Here is a 20,106-nt window from a genome sequence, read left to right on the forward strand (position 1 = left end):
CCGTTGAACTTGAGTATTCTGGAGGAGTGTGAAGTGCGCTCTAATGACAAACTTGCATGTTTTTGTTGGAATTTTCGTTTTGGCGCCGAAAAAACAAAATGGTTAAGCAAATGCGCTCCACCGAACTAGCGCGAAACCTCGAAAAAGCCGCCAAATTTTTCTTCGAATATCAAAATTTTTTGTTTTTACCCGTTTTGCACAAAACCATCGTTCTTTTTCACCAAAAATTCAATTTCCGACGCCATTTTTATGAAATTTGTCGTCAATTCTTATGTTTCTCGTTTTTGTCCGCAAACACCGTCACGTCAAAATGCACACTTTTGGGAAATCGTGCTGAAAATCGGATTTTTTGCAAGAAACTTGATTTTTAGTGGTTTTTCGTCGATTTTTCGGTGTTTTTGAGTGAAAATTTCAGTTTTTTCGTGATTTTTCGAGTCGAGAATAGTGAAAATGCCCGATTTTTACCAATTTTCACAGGTTTTTCGAATTTTTTTCAGAAATTTTTTTTCTCCAGCTGATAATTCTTATCACCAACTCCACCTGAATAACACCAAAATTATGATTTCATGAACTCAGTGTGTGTGCGGAAATGATGACAAAACCTGTCATCTCCCCGCCTAGTACGGAGAAAATTTGCATAATTTTTTTTTGCGAGTCAAAATTTTTTATTATTTTAATTCTCATCATTTTGTCACCCCCTATCATATAAAAACTATTTCCTTTCGTGAATTTTTTTTCAATTAAGTGCGCTCCATCGCACTTTTATCTGAGTGTGCACTGGAGCGCGCTTAACTCATTTTTCTCCGATAATTTAATAATTTTTAGACAAAAAAATTAATTTTTTCCTTTTTTCCAGCATCAAACATTCGAGCGACAACTTGACAAACCAGTTAGATGCTTTCCTCGTTTTGTGGTGATGACGGTCATCCGGTAAGTTGGAAGGCTGGCGCGCCTGTGGCGCGTCAAAATTTCTAAAATTTTTTGGTTCATTGGTGTCAGTGATAACGACTTTTTGCTCTTTTTCCTCTTCAGTGAGCACTGACCAATGTGTCTGCGTCTCTCTTGCTCTCTCTGCAGAGAGCAATGAGCAAAAAACGCGGCGAAGGCGCGCCAGTCGAAGAGAATTTTTGAAAAACGGTTCAAAAATAGATTTTTCAGCTGAAAATTCGGTTTTTTCAATTAAAAATTATTAATTTCCAGCTGACATTCACCATTTTTTCAACCAAATTGCTGTTTTTGCGCCATTTTTAGCTGGAAATCTCAATTTCTAGCGCATCTGGCGCGCCTGAGGCGCGTTTTTGTAATTTTCGACTGGAAAATCGTCGAGAATCCGGATTTTTTGCAAAAAACTTGATTAAATTTGAAAAAATTGTCTTAAGCGTTTCCGAAATATCACGAAAATAGAAAACGCGTCAACGGCGCGCCAGACAGATTTTTTTCCAAAAAACCAAATTTTTTCTTTTTTCGCATCAAAAATTCGCATTTTTAGCCTCTGGCGTACCTTTGACTTGTTTTCTATAGTTTAAAAAAGTTTTCCTGTCAAAAACGCGTCGAAAGGTGCGCCAGACATATAAATATAGAAAATATTGCTCTGAAATCAGTTTTTTGGCTGAAAATTTATATTTTTCAAGCGAAAACGTGAATCTTCCAGCTAAAATTCACAATTTCCCTAACAAAATTTCAGTTTTTGCGGCGTTTTCAGTTAGAAATTTCAGTTTTTGCGCAATCTCTGGCGCGCCTGAGACGCGTTTTTGTAGATTGCTGAGAAATCGTCGAAAATCGAGATTTTTTGCAAAAAAAACTTGATCAAATCTGAGAAAATATTCTCAAGTTTTCGGCCGAAATAACACGAAAAACCAATTGAAGACGCGTCAAAGGCGCGCCAGACATATGGATATGTTAAAAATTGGAAAATAGTGCACTAAAATCAGGTTTTTTCACTGAAAATTCGGTTTTTCAATTAAAAATTATCAAATTTCAGCTAAACTTCACTATTTTTCAAACAAAATTTGCATTTTTGCGATATTTTCAGCTGGAAATATCAATTTTGCGCTGTCTGGCGCGCCTGAGACGCATATTTCTATTTTCGTGTTATTTCGGTCAAAAACTTGTGAAAAGTCGGGAAATTGGAGCAAAAATATACATTTACAGTGTTTTTTCAGGTTTAGTCCATGTTTTTTTTCCGTAAAATCCCGATTTTCGATGATTTCCCAGTTCAAAACAACGAAAAACGCGTCGAAGGCGCGCCAGTAATTATGAATTCCATTTTTCAACAATTTTTCAGCGCATGTTGCACACCAGACAACTCTAATTTTCCCACATTTTCAACATCAAGTTTCTCAACCAAAAATTCCATTTTTCAAACAATCTGGCGCGCCTGAGACGCGTTTTCTCATCTTTTTCCCTTATTTCTTATCTATCAATCTCTTTTTTTTTGCAGTTCAAAACGGGTCTACCGAACCTATCAATATGTGCTCAGCACACGGTGCTCGTCTGGGTTCCCACCGCCTTCTTCCTCCTCACACTACCATTTCTCTCGGCTCAATGTCATCTGAATTCGCAACGTTTCGATCGTCTACCGTTCAGTGCTCACTTCATTATTAAGCTCATTCTCACCGCATTCCTCGCGGTGAACTCGTTGTTCACATGGTGCTATGTGCTATTCTCCAGCGAGTCTTTCCCGCCCGCCAGTTATGTGTATCCTGGATTATGGGTCGTTGTTTGGGTAAGAAAATTGCGGAAATTTGGGATTTTTTCGCTAAAAATTGCGAAAATTTGGGATTTTTTCGCTGAAAATGGTGAAAAAACGAGTAAAATCGAGGTTTTCCACGTGAAATACACAATATTCTCATTAGAGCGCGATTTCCGCCGGAATCTCCTATTCTCAATAGAGCGCACTTTCCCATGGCGAAAAGTTGAGATTTTTTCGCTGAAAATGGTGAAAAAACGAAGAAAATCGCGGTTTTCCACTTGAAATTCACATATTATCAATAGAGCGCACTTTCCCATGGCGAAAATTCGAGATTTTTTCGCTGAAAATTGCGAAAATTCGATATTTTTTCGCTGTGTTGGGTTTTTTTCGCTTGTTTGGGTAAGAAAATGGCGAAAATTTGAGATTTTTTCGCGAAAAAATGAGTAAAAACGCTCTAAAACCGCGGTTTTCCACGTGAAATACACAATATTCTCAATAGAGCGCACATTCCCATGGCGAAAATTTGGGATTTTTTCGCATAAAATGGCGAAAAAACGAGGAAAAACGCTCTAAAATCGTGGTTTTCCACGTGAAATCCACACATTCTCAATAGAGCGCACTTTCCAATGGCGAAAATTTGGTTTTTTAAATGAAAATTGCGAAAATTCGATATTTTTTCGCGGTGTTGGGTTTTTTTTCGCTTGTTTGGGTAAGAAAATGGCGAAAATTTGAGATTTTTTCGCGAAAAATTGCGAAAAAATGAGTAAAAACGCTCTAAAACCGCGGTTTTTCACGTGAAATACACAATATTCTCAATAGAGCGCACTTTCCCATGGCGAAAATGTGAGATTTTTTCGCTGAAAATTGCGAAAAAACGAGAAAAAATGCTCTAAAATCGCGGTTTTCCACGTGAAATCCACACATTCTCAATAGAGCGCACTTTCTTCTTCCAGACGGGTACATTCCTCGTGCATCTCATTCGTCTCCGTTGCGGTCTCGTCTCCTCCGGCATTCAACACGTCACCGCGATGATTTTCGCGTTGTGCGGCGCGCCAGAAATGTATCAATGGTGTCGAATGGATAACGAGAGCAGTGGGGTGCTCGGGTCGGCTCTATCGATTGCCTACTTGAGTTGGTACTCGGCACTTTTGATCTACACTTTTATGCTATGTTTCGCCGATCCGAGGAGTGGAATTGTGAAAGGGGTACTGTAACAAATAACTTTTTGACGGCCGTGGCCTAGAAAACTCTTTGGTTTTTCATCGCTTGGTTTCGTTCTCAACCAAGCGATGGCCGAGGAGTTTTCTGGGTCACGGCCGCTAAAGAACGTTAGTCCAATTTTTGAGTTTCTAGGCGCACTCCCCAGAACTCCAATCCTCATTCCTGAATCGTCTGACACTCTGGTGGTTCAACAGTGTCCCGTGGACAGGTGCCAAGCGGGATTTGGAGGTAATTAACTTAATTGGCCAATTAACTTTTAATTGACCAATTAACTTTCAGATCGATGACATCTTCGAGCTCAATGAGCGTAGTGGCACCCGATATCTCAGCGAGTTGTGGGAATCGTTCTGGGAGCCGAAAAGGCTTAGTAAGTGATTTTTGGCAATGGAGCGCACTTTCTGAATGGAAATTTTTGAATTTTGTGAAAAAAAAATTTTGAAATTTTTTCCAGAATACATCCATGAAAACAGCATTTGGGCTAAAAAATCGCCGGAAGAACGGACGACGCCAGTGATTCTTCCCTCTGTGATCTCATCACTTTTCATGATGTTTCGATGGGAATTTTTGTTGGCCTCAACGCTGAAATTTGTGTCCGACACGATGCAATTCGCTAGTCCGTTCTTGTTACAGTAAGTTTACGGCGGTGGAGCGCGATTGCATCATTATTGTGATAACACTGAAAACGCGCTCTATTGAGAGTTCGTCGTGTACTCCACGTGGACAAGTTGGTTCATAGAGTTTCGAATTTTTCAGTAAAAAATTTTTGACGATTTTTCTGAAAATATATCGAAAATGCTCAAAATTGCCCAAAAACACCAAAAACTATGTCTGACTGTCTTGTCCACGTGAAGAACACACCAATATTTTCCGAATTATCCGTAGAGCGCACTTGCAGCGGTAAAATTTGCGAAATGTCTTTTTTGAGCGATTTTCAGAGCATTTTTTGCGATTTTTCAGAAAATATAACGAAAAATGCTCCAGAACCCCTCAAAATAGCCCAAAAACCCTCATTTTTGGCGGTTTTTGCAGCGTTTTATGTGATTTTTTAACAAAAAAAGTGCAACCGCGCCCCAATGAACGCCTTTTTTCCAGCGAACTGCTCAACTTCATCTCCGCCAAAAACGCCCCATTCTGGAAGGGAATGGCTCTCAGTATCCTGATGTTCTCCACTTCGGAACTCCGCTCTCTCATTCTCAACGGATATTTCTATATCATGTTTCGAATGGGCACCAAGATCCAGACATCCCTAACCGCCGCCGTATACAAGAAGACACTTTTGCTCTCGAATTCTGCCAGAAGGGATCGAACAGTCGGCGAAATTGTGAATCTGATGGCGATCGACGTTGAACGATTCCAGATGATCACTCCACAAATCCAACAATTCTGGAGTTGTCCCTATCAGATCACCTTCGCTTTAGTCTATCTTTTCATCACATTAGGCTACTCGGCGATACCCGGTGTTGTGATAATGGTCATTTTTGTGCCGATGAATATTATCTCGTCGATGGTGGTGAGAAAATGGCAGATTGAGCAGATGAAGTTGAAGGATGAACGGACGAAGATGGTGAATGAGGTGTTGAATGGGATTAAAGTGGTTAAACTGTACGCCTGGGAGGTTCCCATGGAAGAGTATATTGAGGAGATCAGAAGGAAGGAATTGGCACTGATTAAGAAGTCTGCAATGGTACGGAATATTCTGGATTCCTTCAACACGGCTTCCCCATTCCTCGTGGCACTATTCTCATTTGGAACTTTTGTTCTATCAAACCCCGCCCATCTACTAACACCCCAGATCGCATTTGTCTCATTGGCCCTATTCAACCAGTTACGATCCCCTATGACTATGATAGCTTTGCTTATCAACCAAGCGGTCCAAGCAGTGGTGTCTAACAAACGACTCAAGGAATTCCTGGTGGCGGAGGAGCTCGACGAGAAATCGGTGGATCGATCGGAGAATATTGAACGGAGTCATAATGCTGTGAGAGTGGAGAATCTGACGGCGACTTGGGAGAATCCAGAGGATTCTCGCCAGGCGACACTCCAGGATCTTGACCTGACGGCTCCGCGGAACTCACTGATAGCTGTTGTAGGAAAAGTGGGATCCGGGAAAAGTAGCTTGTTGCAAGCGTTGCTCGGAGAGATGGGGAAACTCAAAGGAAGAATCGGAGTGAACGGACGTGTTGCCTATGTGCCCCAACAGCCGTGGATCCAGAATATGACTCTACGAGATAATATCACTTTTGGTAGACCGTTTGATCGGAAACGATACGACCAGGTGCTTTATGCGTGCGCCTTGAAAGCTGATATCAAGATTTTGCCAGCTGGAGATCAGACGGAAATTGGAGAGAAGGGAATCAACCTGTCTGGAGGTCAAAAAGCGAGAGTGTCGCTTGCCAGGGCGGTATATCAGAATCTTGATGTCTACCTGCTGGATGATCCGCTTTCCGCGGTAGACGCTCATGTAGGACGACACATTTTTGAGAAAGTTATCGGACCAAATGGATTGCTTAGAGAAAAGACGCGAATCCTTGTCACCCATGGCTTGACATTCACTAAACTCGCCGATGAGATTCTTGTGATGTTCGACGGCAAAATCGAGGAATCTGGAACATTCGACTCACTTATGAAGAGACGTGGTGTCTTCTGGGATTTTATGGAGGAATACAAGTCGAGTAGTGATACGAACAGTGAGGAGGACTTTGACGAGATTGGCGGCGAGAAGGAGGACTATGTGAATCCGGAGGATGTGGTGTTGACGGTGACGAATGATTTGGATGAGACGTTAGTGTTTCTACCAGTGAAATAGCATCTGGAGCTCCAAAATGTGCAATTTGGCATTGCTAGGGATTTGAGCGCTGTTAGATCTGAAATCCCTAGTTTTTGCTGAAAATGCGCGTTCTGGGACACCAAAAACACGGGGAACCTATGCCCAATTTTTTCAGCAAAACGCGTCAACGGCGCGCCAGACAGATTTTGTTTTTTCAAAAATCTCAATTTTCTTAACTTTTCGCAACAAAAATCTACATTTGAGCATCTGGCGTGCCTTTTACGTGTTTCTACAGTTTTTTAAAATTTTCTTGTCGAAAACGCGTCAAACGCGCGCCAGACAGATGGATTTATGAAGAAAACGAAAAATATTGCTCTAAAATCAGTTTTTGGCTGAAAATCCCGTGTTTCAATAGAAAATTATAAAGTTTCTGCTAAAATTCACTATTTTTCTAATAAAATGACTATTTTTGCGATATTTTCAGCAAAAAATCCAATTTTCAGCAATCTGGCGCGCCTGTGACGCGTTTTTGTAGTTTTCGGCTGAGAAATCGTCGAAAATCCAGATTTTTTGCAAAAAACTTGATCAAATCTGCGAAAATATCTATTTCTGCTCCAAGTTCCCAATTTTTTCAAGCTTTTGGCCGAAATAACACGAAAAACGAATTGAAGACGCGTCAAAGGTGCGCCAGACATATGGATATGCGAAAAATCGGAAAATAGTGCTCTAAAATCAGTTTTTTGACGGAAAATCCCGTGATTCTATGAAAATTATCTGGCGCGCCTGCGACGCGTTCACAATTTTTTCGAGTTTTAATAAGCCACGCCCATTTTGTCTTGCTGATGTCTCAACGAGCACTTTCGGCGTATCCAGAGATTTGATCTACCGAGAATTTCAAGGATTTTGAATCCAAAAACTAAAATTTTCGCAGCTGCAGTAACCTCTGACTCCGTCTAGCTTACTGTAAGGTTCAAAATTTGACGTAGATCATTTCCCTGGTGTCAGCCTAAAGTTCTCTCTGGGATATCAAAGGTAGGGGGAACCTCTGCCCAAATTTTTCTGAAAAAAGGGGGCGTGGCCTCTGCTAATCGCATTTTTTCAGTGTCCGAACACCCGAACTGACCACTCAAATCTCGACAATCTCCTCGCCTGAGAAGCCATCAATCGCCACTGGCTCCCCGAATAAACTCATCAAAAAAGAAGACGTCGCGCAAGGAAAAGTGGAAGTGGCCACCTACAAACTATACGTCAAAGCCGCCGGTTACACGCTCTCCATCGCATTTATCGCCTTTTTCATCGCCTACATGACGATGCAAATCCTCCGATCATTCTGGCTATCCGCCTGGTCCGACGAGTACGATCCGGATGCGCCGAGTGCTCATCCGATGGCTAAAGGGTGGCGGTTGGGTGTCTATGGAGCGTTGGGATTCTCTGAGACGGCGTGTTTCTTTGTTGCTCTATTGGCATTGGTGTTTGTAGGTCAGCGCGCTTCGAAGAATCTTCACGGACCACTCATCCATAATCTTATGAGGTCGCCCATGTCGTTTTATGACACGACGCCGTTGGGACGGATTCTGAATCGATGTGCAAAGGATATTGAGACAATCGATATGATGCTTCCGATGAATTTCCGTTATTTGGTGATGTGTGTCCTCCAGGTGGCGTTCACCTTGATAGTCATTATCATCTCCACCCCACTATTTGCCGTTGTGATCCTTCCTCTTGCGTTGATCTACCTAGTATTCCTCAAGTACTACGTGCCGACATCTAGACAGTTGAAACGGTTGGAGAGTGTCCACCGGTCACCGATCTACTCGCATTTTGGAGAGACCATTCAGGGTGCCGCGTCGATTCGAGCGTTCAATAAGGTTGATGAGTTTCGCGAGCACTCGGGAAAGATTTTGGACACGTTTATCAGATGTCGATATTCTAGTTTGGTATCGAATCGATGGTTGGCTGTGAGACTGGAATTCGTTGGAAATTGTATTGTTAGTGGTGGTTTTACCTTAGGGAATGGAGCGCGTTTGCGTTAAACGCGCCAACGGTGCGCCAGAAACCGATTTTCACAGTTTCGAAGCACTTTTAGCAGACTGTCGAAATCCATTGGTGGCCTAACTTTTGCATTTTCTCGGCAACCACTCGAATTTTTAAGGTTTTTCTTTTTTTTAGGAGTTTTTCATAGTTTTTGCTCACTTTCCGCATGAAAATCGCAAAAAAAAAATCGCTAAAAATCAACTGAAAACTGCTGAAAACCTTCAAAATCATCAAGTAGACCTAACTTTCGCATTTTCTCGGCCACCATTCTCAATTCAAGTCGTCTTATGCTATTGTTGCACATTTTCAGCATCAAAACTGCGAAAAAAACGTTTAAAAGCGTCAGGAAACGAGCCGAAACCTTCAAAATCAGAACGCGCCAAAGGTGCGCCAGTCCAACGTTTTTGAGGATTTTGAAGGTTTCGGCTCGTTTTTTGACGATTTTGAACAATTTTTGCAGTTTTGATGCTGAAAATAAGCAAAAATCGGCTAAAACGAGTTGAATTGAGAATGGTGACCGAGAAAATGCGAAAGTTAGGCCACCAACGTTCTTTGATGATTTTGAAGGTCTTCGACAGTTTTTAGTTGATTTAATGTGATTTTCATGCGGAAAATGAGCAAAAAGCGTAGAAAAAGACCTTGAAATGATAAAAACCTCAAAATTTCGAGTGATGGCCGAGAAAATGCGAAATTTAGGCCATCGACGTTTTAGTTGATTTTGGAGGTTTTCTACAGTTTTTTGTTGGATTTTACCGTTTTAGGGCAAAAATGAGCAAAAACGATAAAAACTCCTCAAAATGATAAAAACTACAAAATTGCGAGTGGTGGCCTAGAGAATGCGAAAATTAGGCCACCAACGTTTTGAAAGTGATTTTGATGATTTTGAAGGATTTAAACAGTTTTAAGTGCGATTTTCATGCAAAAAATGAGCAATAAACGAAGAAAAACGCCTCAAAATGATAAAAAGGCCGTCCACCATTTTTAAAGGATTGTGAAGCGTTTTCATGACGAAAAAATCTGAAACATCACGATTTTTGCCCTATTTTTGATGAATTTTCCGTCTTAAATGCCCAAAAAATAGCCAAAACCTTCAAGATGGTGAAAACGCGCTCTAATGAACTATCCGCCTAACGCAAGCGCGCTCCATTTCTAATCTTATCAATAGAGCGTACTTTCATAATCCTATAAAAAAAAATTAATTTTTCAAGATCTTCTTCGCCGCTCTCTTCGCCGTTCTCTCCAAAGAATTCGGATGGATCACATCGCCAGGAGTGATTGGTGTCTCTGTTTCTTATGCTCTCAATGTAATTAAAAATCGCAAAATTTTTTGGGAAATTATCGATTTTTGTAGATCACAGAAGTGCTTAACTTCGCCGTCCGTCAAGTCTCAGAAATCGAGGCGAACATTGTGTCGGTTGAGCGTGTTAACGAGTACACAAACACGCCGAACGAGGCGCCATGGCGTATTGAGGGACGGGCTCCGGCTCCCGGATGGCCTTCCAAAGGAATCGTCAGATTCGATCGATATTCGACGAGATATCGAGAGGGATTGGATTTGGTGTTACATGATATTTCGGCTGATGTGTCCGCTGGAGAGAAAATTGGAATTGTCGGACGGACGGGAGCGGGTAAGAGCTGGAAAAACATTGAAAAATCGATAAAAATCGCGTTTTTAAGCTGAAATTAGGCACAAAATGGTGTTTTTTGAGTCTAAATAGCAGAAAACTGAAATTTGTAGAACTCGTATGGTGCATCTGAACCCATTTTCTCAGTATCCAATTTGCAACTCTAATTCGATAAAAATGAGCTAAAAATTTCATTTTTCAGCTGAAAAAGAGCACAAAAAAGCAGACTTGCTACGGGCCGGGCCGGGCCGGAGCTTTCTCGGCCCGGCCCGGAATTTTGCAAGTCTGCAAAAAAGGAACGAAATCGCTGAAAACTGCAATTTTTAGATCTTACATGGTGCATCTGCCCCCATTTTCTTATTAGCCAATTTTCAAACCAAATTGATCAAAATGACTTTAAAATCGCGCGTTTTTCAGCTGAAAAAACGCACAAAACAGTGTTTTTTGAGTCAGAATCGCAGAAAATTAAATTTTTTTAAACTCGTATGGTGCATCTGCTCATTTTTTCAACGAACATGATTCTAGCTTTAAAAAATACGATTTTCAAGCTACAAACTGCTTCAAAATGCCATATTTCTATACAAAATAGTCGAAAATGGGTTTTTTGTGTTGAAAAAGAGCACAAAACGGTGTTTTTTTCAGTCAAAATCGCGGAAATTGTAAAATTTTAGGAATCACATGGTGCATCTTCTCATTTTCTCAAAGAAGATGATTTTCAGTTCACAGTATTACTAAAAACACATTTTTGGCTGAATATAACGTTTTTCAAGCGAAAAACGGCTTCAAAATGCCATTTTTCGATACTAAATAGTCAAAATTCGACATTTTCAGCTTGAAAATAATGCATCTAGCAGTTTTTTTCAAATATTGTCGAAATTCGACGAAAATTGATTGATTTTCAGCTTAAATCAATGAAAAACTGCAAAAATTGAGGTTTTTTTTTCGAAAATTGATCATTTTTGACGATTTTCAGGCATACAATGGTATGATGGTGGGTTTTTTTCGATATAAATGTTGTAAATAGTGATTTGTCAGTGTAATCATGTTGTAAACGCGCTCTACCGAAAAACGATAAAAATAGTGTTCGAAATTGAGAGACCGCAGAGAAATTCGGTGTAACCATGTAGTAAACGCGCTCCATCGATAACTATTTCCATTTCCCCATTTTCCAGGAAAATCCTCGTTCGCGTTGGCATTATTCCGTATGATCGAAGCGGCCGACGGTCGAATCATCATCGACGACGTCGAGGTGTCACAAATCGGACTGCACGATCTTCGCAGCAATATCACCATCATCCCGCAGGACCCTGTTCTGTTCTCGGGAACACTTCGATTCAATTTGGATCCGTTCTCCACGTATACCGATGATCAGATTTGGAGAGCACTTGAATTGGGTAAAATTGGCGGTTTTCAGGCGAAAATTTGAGGGAAAAACGTGAAAAATTGAAAAATTGTTGGTGGCCGAAAAAAAGTTTTTGCGAAAGTTCGGCCACCATGGATCGGTGACTGGATTTTTGTGATTTTTGATATTGAAATTGACAGAAAAACGTGAGAAAATAACTCTAGAAAGTGGTGGCCGAGTTTTTGCAAAAGTTCGGCCACCAAACTTTTCGAGACTCTTCCACGTTTTCGATCATTTTTGAGATTTTTGAGTAGTTTTTTTCAATATTTTAACGAGATTTTCAGCTCAGAAAAGTCTCAAAATGCTGTAAAATAAGAAAATTCGAGTGGTGGCCGAGTTTGCAAAAGTTCGGCCACCATACTTTTCGAGACTCTTCCACGTTTTCGAACATTTTTGAGTAGTTTTTTCAATATTTTAACGAGATTTTCAGCTCAGAAAAGCCTAAAAATGCTGAAAAAGTGAAGAAAGTGTGGTGGCCGAGTTTTTGCAAAAGTTCGGCCACCATTGAAAATTTGCAGTTTTTCACAAAATAAAACGCTTTTGAAAAGGAAAAATCAGAGTTTTATTAATTATTCTGAACATCGAGACTTTGACGGCCGAACTTTTGCAAAAACTCGGCCACCACCGATATTGATGAATTTTTAGCTAAAAATGACAAATTTTGAGCCATTTTTATCTGAAAATGCTGAATTTTGTAATTTTTTTTCAGTAATTTTTGTCTAAAAATGATATGAATTTTCTATTTCCAGCGCATCTGAAGACGTTCGCCTCGGCTCTGCCCGACGGATTACTGTACAAAATCAGTGAAGCGGGCGAGAATTTGAGTGTCGGACAACGACAACTCGTCGCTTTGTCACGTGCTCTGCTCCGTCACACTCGAGTCCTCGTACTCGACGAGGCGACGGCTGCCGTCGACGTCACGACGGACGCGTTGATTCAGGAGACGATTCGGACTGAATTCAAGGAGTGTACGGTGTTCACCATTGCTCATCGATTGAATACTATTATGGATTATGATAGGTAAGCTAGCTGGAAAGATGACGTCGCGAGGATTCTGAATCCATTTTCAGATTTTTGAAAAGTTGAAAATGAGCAGAGATACACAGTTTTTAGTCTGTCTGAAGAGTCTGAAAATTTCGATTTTCAGACTAAAACTGATGTATCTCTGCTCATTCTTAACATTTTAAAAATCTGAAAACGGATTCAGAATCCTCACGACGTCAGCATTCAGAATCACCTAATTTTGAAAATTTTTCTCCAGGATCCTAAAGCTGACGTCGCGAGGATTCTGAATCCGTTTTCAGAATTTTGAAAAGTTGAAAATGAGCAGAGATACATCAGTTTTGAGTCTGAATATCATAATTTTTATTCTGAAAATTTTGATTTTCAGACTAAAACTGATGGATCTTTGCTCATTTTTAACATTTCAAAATTCTGAAAACGGATTCAGAATCCTCGCGACGTCAGCATTCAGAATCACCTAATTTTGAAAATTTTTCTTCAGGATCCTAAAGCTGACGTCGTGAGGATTCTGAATCTGTTTTCAGAATTTTGAAAAGTTGAAAATGAGCAGAGATACATCAGTTTTGAGTCTAGAAATCATAGTTTTTATTCTGAAAATTTCGATTTTCAGACTAAAACTGATGGATCTTTGCTCATTTTTAACATTTTAAAATTCTGAAAACGGATTCAGAATCCTCGCGACGTCAGCATTCAGAATCACCTAATTTTGAAAATTTTTCTCCAGGATCCTAAAGCTGACGTCGTGAGGATTCTGAATCTGTTTTCAGATTTTTGAAAAGTTGAAAATAAGCAGAGATACATCAGTTTTAGTCTGAATATCATAATTTTTATTCTGAAAATTTCGATTTTCAGACTAAAACTGATGGATCTTTGCTCATTTTTAACATTTCAAAATTCTGAAAACGGATTCAGAATCCTCGCGACGTCAGCATTCAGAATCACCTAATTTTGAAATTTTTTCTCCAGGATCCTAAAGCTGACGTCGTGAGGATTCTGAATCCATTTTCAGAATTTTGAAAAGTTGAAAATGAGCAGAGATACATCAGTTTTGAGTCTAGAAATCATAATTTTTATTCTGAAATTTTTGATTTTCAGACTAAAACTGATGTATCTCTGCTCGTTTTCAACTTTTCAAAATTCTGAAAACGGATTCAGAATCCTCACGACGTCAGCATTCAGAATCACCTAATTTTGAAAATTTTCTTCAGAATCATGGTGCTCGACAAGGGATCCATTCTGGAATTCGACTCCCCGGATAACCTGATGGCCGATAAGAACAGCGCTTTCGCCAAAATGGTCGCAGATGCCGAGGAGCAAGAGAATCAGAAATAGATCTGTTGAAAATCTGACATATTTTTTGAAGCTTTAATTTTTTAATTTTAATTATTTTTTGACTTTTCCCCTTGTTTCACTTCCCACACAAAATGAAACCGGTGCTACCCCCCCATCCCTTCCCTAATTATGATCCATAAATTGTGTGGTAATTAACGAATTAACGGATAAACGTTTATCATTTAAGACAAAATGTTATCCCTTCATATCAAAAGCGTCGTGATCGAACGCGCCGCGGAAGATCGACGACGCGGTTTCCGACGAGGGAAGCGGTTGGAAACGAGCACGATAGCATTTGATGATGGCGAGACGGTTGAAGAAGACGATTGAGGCGACGTTGAGGATGAGCAAGAAGAGAGAGATGGCCAGGAGGTACTGGAATGGATAGAGTGATGAAAGGGCTACATTTTTGTAGTTTGTAGTTTTCCGGTAGCTCCGCCCACTTTTGAGATATACGCCTTTAAAGATGGGCGAGTTGTCAGTGGGGGGGGGGAGGAGGAAGAGGTCTTGGAGATCCCGTCACGACTTTTCTTGTAGCCCCACTATTCCAAGACTTGGCACATGTACTAATCAGGTTTTGGGCTACATTTTTGTAGTTGACAACTTTTTTGTAGCTCCGCCCACTTTTGAGATATAACGCTACGAACGCCGTAGTGGGGGAGTGCCTTGGCTAGAAAGGAGGAGGCGCTCTCGTTTCTCTGCGCTCTCTTTAGTTAGAAACTTGATTCTCATTTTTTTGAAAAGAAGAAGTCTAGTCGGTTCTGAGGAATATAAAATTGATATGGTTTCAGTGAGAATTCTGAAAATTTCAGACTTGGCAAAAAAAGGAAAAAAATTTTTTTTGAAAAATGTCAAATTTTGAGATTCCGTCACGACTATTCCTGTCACCTTACTATTCCAAGACTTGGCGCATGTACTAATCAGGATTTGGGCTACATTTTTGTTGTTGACAACTTTTTGGTAGCTCCGCCCACTTTTGAGATATGAACCTTTAAAGATGTTAATTATGAGAGCGGGAGCGCAGAGATGGTAGATCGTCAAATTTCACCCGAAAATGTTCAAAAATGGGGACAAATTAACTAAGTTGAGCTTGAAACTGACAAATGTGAGACGCTGAGAAGTCAGAGACTCTAGCTTCTCTGCGCTCTTCCCCCTCGCGCTCTCTCTCTCCCCTCACTCTGGCCGTCCATCTTTAAAGAAGCGTATCTCAAAAGTGGGCGGAGCTATCAAAAAGTGGTCAACTACAAAAATGTAGCACGTGTCTTGTTTAGTATACATAACAAAAACCAATATAGTGGAGTAAAACCGAATACTGAGACGGGCTCTCAAATTAAGCTCATTTTTCGAGATGATAGCTTTTCAGTTATGGCCAGCAGTATTTCATAGCTTATATCTCCTCAGGAAATAGACTTATCAAAAAACGGCTAACTAATAAAATATAGCCCAAGACATTTCCTACACAACCTTATATAAAACCTTAAAGCTGGGTTGTTTCCCTGCTTCATGACGGGCTCTCAAAGTTAGCCGATTTCTGACCAGTCAAACTAGGGAAAGTCATAGAGTCAGTTTGGAGTTATGGGGCGTGACCTATATCATTAGAAAGCTGAGAAAGCGCTTATTCCAAATATGTATTCAATTTTTGCTTTCAACGCCTGGTATTCAAGAAAAACGAGGTCAAAGTTTGGTATGTCTGATTCATCTGACAAACTGCTACTACTCACCACGCAGTTGTCCTCTGCGGTTTTCAAATTCTCCACACATGTTTTGGCGGCCAACACGTGCGGAGTCTCCTCGCCAGCTCCACCGACGTCAGTGTTCATCCAGACCTCACGGAAATCCATCTGAAAATCCGAAAATAGGGTAAAATAAGAGAAATGAAGGATCAAAGTATCAAAGTACACAACATTCGGGGGAAAAAAGTATTCAGAATAGCAAAAAAAAAGTAAATGAACTTAATCGTGTGAGAAGAGAGGAGTGAAAAGGAGCTAAATGAGCTCTCTCGTCTTCTTTTTAAGCAGGAGACGAGATAGTGAGAGAGACGCAGAGAAAAGAGGATACACAAATATTATATTCATAGGTTCAGAACACGAGATGATCATGGGAAATAAAGAGTTTTGATGAACTTTTCAGAGTTCAGGCTGGGCTGGCGCGCCTTTGCCGCGTTCTCCTTTTGGTAGAACACTAAAGAAAATATGGGGGACACGAATAAAGCACAATTGAAAGAACTAGTAGGCTGGCGCGCCTCAGGCGCGCAATCCAAAAAGAGGAGCAAGGATTCTTTGAGGGCAGAATCAGAATTCACTAGGAATTGCCCATTTAAATACCAAAAAGACATAATGACCAAAAAATGGAAAAAAAACCAGAGGCTGGCGCGCCTCAGACGCGTTTCAGCCAGGCTCCGAGAAAAGGAGGACGGACGGTTTGCTGAAATCTCTTTTTTTTCAATTTTTCATGGAAAATGTGAACATTTTCGATGATTTTCAAAATTTCTTCTATTTCTGACTCATAGTCCAAAATTTGACTTTTCGCAAAAAAAAAGTTCGAAAAATTCGAAAAATTTTGAATTTTGGCGCCAATTATCCGGGCTTTCGGGCCGGGTCTTGACATGTATGGAACTTACTGAAATTCATAACAGATCTATAACAGATTTTGCGGCTGGCGCACCTTTGACGCGCAAGGAAACTTACTGAAACCACCTGAAACTTGACTCAAAAATCAAACAACATTTATAAAAACACAATTTGCATAATCCGGTTTTTTTTCAGGTTTTCGAGAAAAATTTCTGATTTTCGACTCTAAATTTCCAAGTTCAAACTCTAACCACCACTGCTCCATGACTGAATGCTTCAAACGGCCCAAGATTTTGGCACCTGACACTTTCGGGTCCGTAGATTCCGGATATGAAATTAAATTTCGCTAATTCCCTCTGTAAACCGAGTTATAAGTCGTCAAACTTTTGGTTTAAATAAGGATTTTGCAGAACTTCATTTCAGATTCCGAATCTACTGACTCCAAAGTATCATACTTGCAAACCGGGCCGGCTCGTAACTCGCTTCAAACGCAATATTATAAGCTGAAAAGTATACCAAAATGTAGATCTCAGCGAGTTCTATGTCACTGATATATTACGAGCCGGATGGCTATTCGTAAATTCCTCACGGGCCGTAATAAAGTGCCAAAAAACGCGAAAATGGCCAAAAAAAACCATTCTAGCCCGGCCCGCGGCACATTTACGAATAGCAATCCGGCTCGTATTACATCAGTGACATAGAACTCGTCGAGATCTACATTTTGGTATATTTTTCATCTCATAATATTGCGTTTGAAACGAGTTACGAGCCGGCCCGGTTTGCAAGTATGCAAAGTGTCATGTGCCAAAATTCTTAGACCAAGAAATATGACTCTTATTGTAAATAATCAAAGGTCGGTGTGGTGAGAAATTATTAAATGAACTCGTGAATTCCTCCACTTGTAACTTATTTCAGGAAAAATTGTCAAGTAGCATACGTCGTTTTATTCTTTGACCCCCTCCCATACGTAGACGTCACAAGTTTTCAAATAGGGAAGTGAGAGAAGTACTTTAGTGTTTTTGATGCAGTTCATGAAAACATAGAGCGGAGTACTCAGGAAGTTTTATTTATCAAAATTATAAAGTTCGGTCAGTTATTGCATGGTACAGTACCGTGCAGTCAGATATACAAATCTGGCCTTTTTCAGTTGAAAATTACCAACTTTGAGAGTGTGTCATGGTAATACTGATTGACCCATCAAGTAGATTTTTAATGGATCATACAGATCAAAGATAGTGCTCCATTTTTGCAGTTGACAACTTTTTTGTGCGGACCCTCTCTGGTGAGTTATGGTCATTTCAAAGGGACATCTCAAAAATCACTCTATTTTCCACTGAAATGGAACGATTTGATGGTGAAATCTTCTAAGATACAAAATAATTGGAAAATCCGGGAGAATACTAAAGAAGACATGGGGAGCACGAATATCACACATATTTGGAAAGACAGCTAATCTGGCGCGCCTCAGACGCGCTATCCAAAAAGGAAGCTCATGTCTCTGCTATCCTTCCGTTCATCGCATCTTCAATCTAAAGCGCGTCAGAGGCGCGCCAGGCAACAAAATTTGAAAAAAGTGTTATTCTTTTGTAGGACTTGTCTTTTTCAGAATCTCATTTTGTTTTCAGACTTTTTAAGTTTAAAATTCCCTAGAAAACAGAGGTTCCATCCACACCAATTCGCAGGATTATGCTGAAAAGCGTCAAAGGTGCGCCAGACCTTCAAACTTTAAAGTCATGTTGGCCAGTTTTACTAAAAATTGACAGACCAAACGCGCACCAGCTAGAAAAAAACAAGAAAAGATACAAAATGATTTGGCTCTCACCGCCTATATAGTGAGCTCCAACTAATCCCCACGAGAGACTCCGCCCCTCATCTGAAAAACTGAAAAACTTTAGTCTAGGCTAATCCCTTTATGGCGAAAAAAACATCTGTTAAGAGATTATATCACATGTTTTAGCTTCCCTCATGAGGGGATTAGTCCCCTTTTTCAAAAAATTTGGTGGCTATGCTATGCTCCTGTCGGAAATAAAATTCATATTCATGATGATGTTGTCATCAATTTTGATATCAATAAATAAATAAAATTTTATAGTTTTCTTCCGTTTCTAAACTTTTGCAGTCCCCTTAAGCCCTTCCGGCCCCCAAGCTTCCTGTCGTTCCCCAATTTTCATTCATTGTCACACAGAGATACACAAATAGATGTCCTTGAATTGACAGGCATCCAGATAGCAAAAAAAAAACGAAAACCTGGCGCGTTTTTATGATTCCTGCCTGTTGGCAGCTGTTTTTTGTCTCCTTTTCTCCTTTTCGAAAAGAATGAAAAGAGGCAGACAGGGTGGCCACGCGCCTCCCCCCTCGACACACTTTTTATCAACGGACATCGTTCGGAAAATAATGGGGAAGAGGCAGGCATGCGGTAAAGGTCATTTATGTATAAGAACATGTTGATGGTGATGAAACTTGAGAGTGAGATTTGGAATTCCAACAAAAAAAATTGAAAGGAAAAGTGAAAAGCATGGGAACCCTGGTTTGGCATGCGTACTGAACAAGACACGAATTCTATAGGGTACTGTAGGTGGGGGTAGGTAAGGTTGGCTGTCATCAAATTTTACAAGTATATAGAACAAGAATAGTTCTACATTTTTGTAGTTGACAACTTTTTGATAGGAGCCGTCACTGAAAAGTTAAGAAGGGTTAAAAGTGGTCAGTGTACAAAGCTACACTAACTCTTCAGGCAGGTGACCTAACAAAAAGTAGTCAACTAATAAAATGTAGCCCTTGAATTGTTTTATAGGATAATTATAAAGTTATCTTTATAGGATATATATAATCCGTGACGCTGTGACTAATTTTCCAACAAAACAAATTTTGACATTTCGACCAACTTCTAGAGTTTAGTGCTCCACTGGAAAAATGTTTATTTTATTTAGTTATTACTCAATTTTAATGATTTTTATACCAGCTTGTAGAACAACTCTAGAGCTATATTATTGTAGTTGAAAACTTTTTGATAGAGCCTTTCCTTGAAGAGATATGTCATGGCGAAGGAAAAATAAAAAATTGCAAACTAAATATAAAATCTTATATTATATTAACAGAATCACAATTTTTTCCCACCTGCCCTTTTTTTTCTGAAAAGAGTCCCGTGCTGTTGTTTTTTCGTCGTTTGATTTCACCTGCTTGAATTAAGGATTCTGAAAATAAAATAGTGAATTCATAATTCTTATAATCACAAGGTGCCATGATGTCTGGTAAAAGTTGGTAGTGTCAAACTTGTAGAGCAAGTCAAGAGCTACATTTTTGTAGTTGGCCATTTTTTATAGGACACTCCCATGACAAGAAGATAGCCTCCAGAATGTTAGGTCAGTTCAGCTTACATGCGCGGCACTGTTGGAGAAGGCTTATTTGAGTTGGCAATATCTCCCCGGGAAGATGTCCTA

At 40.0% G+C, this 20,106-nt stretch overlaps 2 protein-coding genes across 2 annotated transcripts; one reads left to right on the forward strand and one right to left on the reverse strand.

Annotated features, from left to right (window-relative positions):
• Positions 1 to 894: 894 nt before the first annotated feature.
• Positions 895 to 14,096, forward strand: GCK72_021752 (uncharacterized protein; the record flags this gene model as incomplete). Its single annotated transcript, XM_003095955.2, has 13 exons — positions 895 to 930; positions 2,441 to 2,725; positions 3,646 to 3,897; positions 4,046 to 4,141; positions 4,193 to 4,280; positions 4,365 to 4,542; positions 5,006 to 6,694; positions 7,783 to 8,668; positions 9,923 to 10,018; positions 10,066 to 10,342; positions 11,512 to 11,733; positions 12,491 to 12,761; positions 13,973 to 14,096. 13 exons carry the CDS (start codon positions 895 to 897, stop codon positions 14,094 to 14,096), a joined length of 4,500 nt encoding a protein of 1,499 aa, XP_003096003.2.
• A 195-nt stretch (positions 14,097 to 14,291) lies between these two features.
• Positions 14,292 to 15,937, reverse strand: GCK72_021753 (uncharacterized protein; the record flags this gene model as incomplete). Its single annotated transcript, XM_003095958.2, has 2 exons — positions 14,292 to 14,471; positions 15,818 to 15,937. 2 exons carry the CDS (start codon positions 15,935 to 15,937, stop codon positions 14,292 to 14,294), a joined length of 300 nt encoding a protein of 99 aa, XP_003096006.1.
• Positions 15,938 to 20,106: the final 4,169 nt, after the last annotated feature.

The sequence above is a fragment of the Caenorhabditis remanei genome, chromosome V, assembly GCF_010183535.1.
Source record: "Caenorhabditis remanei strain PX506 chromosome V, whole genome shotgun sequence".
NCBI lineage: Eukaryota > Metazoa > Nematoda > Chromadorea > Rhabditida > Rhabditidae > Caenorhabditis > Caenorhabditis remanei.